Here is a 5,367-nt window from a genome sequence, read left to right as displayed (position 1 = left end):
ATAACCACTTGTTGAAAGGGCTACAGCGCCACCTAGGGTAGCGGATTCAGCCATGCTCCGGCTATTGTCCGATGTCTTAAAGGCCATGTACGTTCGGATAATTGACACGGTCCGTTCGAGTAGCAAAATCGGTATAAGGCTGTCCCATGTGAACGCACGGACTGTTAACATTGGGTGAGTAGTGGTGTAAAATAACGTGATTCTGCAGCGGGAGCATTATTTGATAGGCAATTGGTCTATCCACATACTGTACCCCTGAAATCTTCAATAAAGACGTTAAACCAGCATGAAAAGATGCTCCCCATATTCTAACAGTGTATGGGTGAGTAGGGTCAGTAGTGGTGCAAAATAACGTGATTCTGCAGTGGGAGCATTATTTGATGGAGGCGATTGGTCTACAGACCAAATACGCTTGTGACATAAGATGGCATTTTCTGATAGGGAAGCATGATTTGATAGACTGCTATCGAGTCCTACGGTAGCAAAATCTGACAAGGGAGCAGAAATTGGCAGAACACCGGTTATTGGGTATAGCCTCCTTTATTCCTAGAAAAATAAATATGCTCCCATCTTGATTCCTCCGTCATTCATATGAAAAACATCTGGAGAGCTGGAGTAGGCTAGTCCTAGTGAGAGAAGCAACTACCTGCAGATACTTTTCAGAGCTAGAGCAACAGTTTGGTCTTACTACCGTTTTTAAAAAAATCTCAAAGAGAAAGCTTATTAAAGGTTATGGCTGTCTAATCAGCCTTCATCTCTGGTAAAATAATGAATGAAGCAAGTGGGAAAGACTAGACTTCAAACCTGTCTTCTCTTTCATACGGAGCGGCGGACGGTTCCGCGTGGTTCCGCCCACTCGTGGTGGTCAGTCAATAATTAATTAGCAGAGTCTCTTCCGGTAACTGAGCCCAGTCCACTTGCTTTCTTCCGGGTTAAACACCATTCTCTGCTACCTGCGGTGGCCGGTTCATTTTAACTCTGTTACCTGTTCACTATGCGCTATGAGGAGTTAACAATCCTTGTTTTAGGTACGTTTGTTATCCCCGTTTTAAATCTGTTAGTATTATTTTTGTTTGCTTACCAAACGAGTTTACGACTGACACTTTTCAAAAGGGGAAGTAGTCCCACCACAACTTGGGCGGCTGAGTTTACCGTCAGACTGTTAGTATGGAACATAAAGCAAATGTATCGCAGCGTAGAGGGCTCCAGTTTAAACCAACAGGTGAGTGTGGCTTTACAGCTGTTCTGTTCTGCCCTCTCTTTGTTCTTCATAGATCTGGAAACGTTCCTTAATGATGGATTAAAAGGAGAAAATTTGAGCAAGAAGGCAAAGGAGAAGAAGGAAGCCTTCATCAAGCGAATTAAAGAAGTTAAACTTGGGTATGCATAAAGTTACACCTCACTTTACTGCTCATCTTTTTGGCACCTTACTGGAAATACAAACTTTGATAGTTTTCCCTTTTCTAATAACCATTGTTGCATCTTCCATCAGTTTTCCACAAGACTTCAAAGAGAAAAGTAGGTTGTATTTTCTTGTTATCTTTCTATACTCAATGCATTCTGTTCCATGAAATGTAGCCCATCACCTTATAACATCCAACAGGCGGAGAAGATTCAGGAGAGGAGGACGAGTCTGACAGCCACAATGACGGAGGGTCGATGCATTCAGAGCGCACCGACAAGGATGAGGAGGCCAGTGAAGGTACTGCAACACGTATGTCATCCCCTGTGAACGCTTGCGTATGCTGTATACCTATGGCAGTGTAGAGGAAGCATTAAAAACACTGCGTTTAACAGGTAATCCAGGGAGTTATCGATATATCAATCCGTAGAGTCTTTCCATCAAGGAGAAATCTATTTTCATCTACATGGTGACAAAGACATTCTGTCTGTCGCCTAGCAACAACTAGCTATTTGGGGCCCAACTGCTGCTCTCCCCTGTCCCTCTGGCAACAAGACTGCTTTATTACTCACTACCCCCAGTCCACAGAGCCTCAGCCACTGGGCTTCAGGTTGAAATCCCTAGACTAATGCAGGGCTCTCAAGTTTTGAACTGAGAGTGAGATTTTGCCTAAGCAACACCAGTAGAGGCATATACTTCTCCCTGAACTTGTAAACGTTGCAAACGTGCAAAAAAAAATATTATATATTTATGTGGCATTCAGTCCAATGCTTAAAATATATCTGTGGCATTCAGTAGGCCAATGCTGTGGTAAAGTGTGTTTAAAGTATGACCAAGTGTTTCTTTCTGTTCAATAGAAACAACTTCATCAATCCCCTGTAGGAGAAATTTGTTAATGTTTGTCCCTAAAGAAAAAAAAATATATATAAATAACATGACAGTAACTTCCACCAATGCAAAGAGAACAGAACAGAGTAGGGGTGGGCGTAGCCTAACTAGGGATGGGTCAGAACATTCGATTATTCAATTATTCGTTCCCGAGGGTCAATGTCGATTTTTAACATTTGGACCGTTAACATTTTTTCCCATTCAAATAAACAAGAATAAACAGACGAAATCAATGTTGGACGGGTGTTCAAGGGCATTATCCCGCTTATACCATGGTCACTTGCCATAAAAAATGAATGAAGACCATTCATTTATATTTTCATGCGTTTTACAATCCAAATATAAAGTTTTTCACAAACCAGAACTTTGTGTCCCTGGTAACGCCTGAGGGTTTGACCAATACCTGGAACAATCCCCTCTCGTAAGGTTCTTATGCAACGGAAACGTTGTTCACTCCTCCAGTAAATAGGATGGACCATAGCTACGAATTGGCAACAGGAGGTATTCTAGTCCACTCAGCTATGTGTTATGCATTGTACATATTTATAATTCGAAATTCATCCTAGCCTTAATACCACAGATACTATAGGGTCTAAAGCATATAACCGTGTTGTCTGATTACAGTTTGAGTGGAACTACTTGGCAGGTAGCTGTGTTTTTACGTTTAAGATACTAAGTGATTTCTTGCCGATGATCCATGGCTGTGATTGTCGGCACACATCGAATACCACCCACTGATTATTCGACCATGAAAAATTTGAGTTATTTACATCCCTACGCCTAACTTGTTTGTGAACAACCCAAAGAAATGCAACGCAAATTCAATGTGTGTTGCATTTTCGAACATGTATGAGGCTTAAATAAAATCCTGGACGATTTTGAAGCTCCGCCCAGACACATTTTTTTTAAAGTGTCTCAAAAAGAGTGCAATTCCGGGCAAAAGAGAACGTCTGGTCACCCTACATACGGGGAACCCATTTGATTCCTACCTGTTCCCCTGTTAAATGACGGCGCAAGTTGGTGGGCGCTATCCTGGTAAGTTCTCTGCGTGAGAAATACGAAGTGTGGCGTGCGAGCGTGTGCATGGGTTGAAATGCCTGTGTCTCACGCCCAATGCGTGAGACCTGAGAGCCCTGCTAATTTATTGGTACAGTAGTTTTTAAACCATGCATGACCCACCATAGTCAATACAAAGATGTCATTGAATTGACCTTCTCAAGTGATGGATCAGGAAAACCAAAGTCCTTGTGGAGAGTCAGACAGCGGCAAGCATTCTGCGGGCAGCAGTGAGCAGCGGCCTCTTTTATGGCTGCTTGTTTACAAAAAGCAGTTTGAAAGCGGTTGGACCTCTCACTGAAGTGGCTCCTTGGCCAAGGAAATCACAGGAAACCCTTTTGGCGGACCCCCGACCCCCAGGATACTGCTGGTTCTAATCACTAGGAACTAGGGCAACACAAACACACTGAATCCCATTTCTTTGACCTAATCTAATTTTGTTGAAGATTAGAGAGCATGATGTTGACATTTGATTTTTTTACTCAAAAACATTGTTCTACTAGTTTGACAGATAAAATCTATTGGTATAAAACTGAAGAAATTATAATTATTTGCAAACATGTTTCCACCCTATGTAGGTGTCCAGCAGGCTCCTGCCATAGCAGCACAGGATCTGCCCTATGTGTTCAAAGCTGGATACCTAGAGAAACGTAGGAAAGGTAGGTGTTGGTGGGGTGGGGATGTGGGTGTGTTGGTGTGTGGGGGTGTGTTTTATTTTTTTATTTTTGTAGAGCACAGCTTCTTTGGAACAGAGTGGCAGAAGAGATGGTGTGCCCTGAGCAGTAACACATTCTACTACTACGGAAATGAAAAGGGTATCACATTCATGTTTTTTTTTACCATTAACTTTAATTGCTGATAATATGCAGTTGTTATTATGATTTGAAGTTTAGTAGAGGATCTTTGTGTAAATTGGAGAGAAATATTTGTTATAAAGTTGTATTTTTTGGACACACTTGAAGTGTTTTTTTATTCCACAGACAAACAGCAGAAGGGTGAATTCTCGATTGATGGCTATATTGTCAAACTGAACCATACCTTAAGGAAAGATTCAAAAAAGGAATGTTGCTTTGAAATTTCCGCTAGTGACAAGCGAGTATATCAGGTAGGCCGAATAAGACCATTCTTCTTTATCCACAGGCGTACCAAGCTAAATTACCTTAAACTGCATCAACAAATCTGTCTATTTAATGAAATAAATAAAACATTGTAATGCCCTTTTTATATGTTTATCAATGAGCGTTCACTTAATTAAAAAGTAGTTAAGAAAATTCCTGCCATTGCACACATCTACATTTACATTTGCTACAACACTTCAGCTATATTAACATGGCTTTAAATTAGCATTAGCACCAAATTACCATTCAGGCATTTCCATGTGGTACACTTTAGGATTCATAAATATGGGGTTGTTTGCTGATGTTGATACGTAAATAATAGTGATGTTGATTTCCGCCCGCCATAGTTTTGCGCATCCTCTCAGAAAGAGGCAGAGGAATGGGTGAAACAGATCGACTTTGTTTTGAGAGGTGTGTACAGCATTTAATGAGCAAAATCCTCACTTTATTAAAAGTTCCATGTATCATCCCTGCAATCAATGGGAATGAGTAGTATTGGAAAGAAAGTACATCACCACACTAGACTGTATCCAAAAGTTAATTTCAATGCCTATATAATCCATGTAGACATGTCGGGCATTATACCTGAAGACGAGGATGAAGAGCAGGAGATATACGATGACGCTGAGTCGCTGTCTCCGCTGCCCATCGACGAGGACATCTATGAAGAACTTCCAGGTGAGAAGGGCACCAAAACCATAAGCACTTGTGTCTTTTTATTTATTTGAAATTATTATTTTTATTTTTATTTAGTTAAACATTTCTGTTACATTTCCTAGAATACTCACACAGGTATCTCTGGGCACGGTAACTTAAAATTTAACAATTAAACTAAGAATACTTAATACGTTTTGTGTTAATGAAAATGCATTAAGTTAAAAGTATCCATCTTCCATCTTAGTG

At 40.7% G+C, this 5,367-nt stretch overlaps 1 protein-coding gene across 2 annotated transcripts in view; it reads left to right on the top strand.

Moving 5' to 3' along the window:
* Positions 1-902: 902 nt before the first annotated feature.
* skap2 (src kinase associated phosphoprotein 2) overlaps positions 903-5,367 on the top strand; it is an 8,820-nt gene continuing 4,355 nt past the window's right edge. The window contains exons 1-9 of one of the 2 annotated variants that reach the window (XM_079739203.1): positions 903-1,028; positions 1,275-1,380; positions 1,493-1,518; positions 1,604-1,702; positions 3,925-4,005; positions 4,078-4,161; positions 4,327-4,451; positions 4,812-4,875; positions 5,032-5,142. In XM_079739203.1, the coding sequence (XP_079595329.1) occupies positions 995-1,028; positions 1,275-1,380; positions 1,493-1,518; positions 1,604-1,702; positions 3,925-4,005; positions 4,078-4,161; positions 4,327-4,451; positions 4,812-4,875; positions 5,032-5,142 (730 nt within the window). In that variant the 5' untranslated portion in view covers positions 903-994. Of the gene's footprint in view, positions 1,029-1,274; positions 1,381-1,492; positions 1,519-1,603; positions 1,715-3,924; positions 4,006-4,077; positions 4,162-4,326; positions 4,452-4,811; positions 4,876-5,031; positions 5,143-5,367 lie in introns of both variants that reach the window. The other variant, XM_079739202.1, reaches the window with a different exon arrangement.

This window comes from Pollachius pollachius, assembly GCF_949987615.1.
Source record: "Pollachius pollachius genome assembly, chromosome: 1".
Taxonomy (NCBI): domain Eukaryota; kingdom Metazoa; phylum Chordata; class Actinopteri; order Gadiformes; family Gadidae; genus Pollachius; species Pollachius pollachius.
Note: the sequence above shows the minus strand (reverse complement) of the source record. Positions and strands in the feature narration are given on the sequence as shown.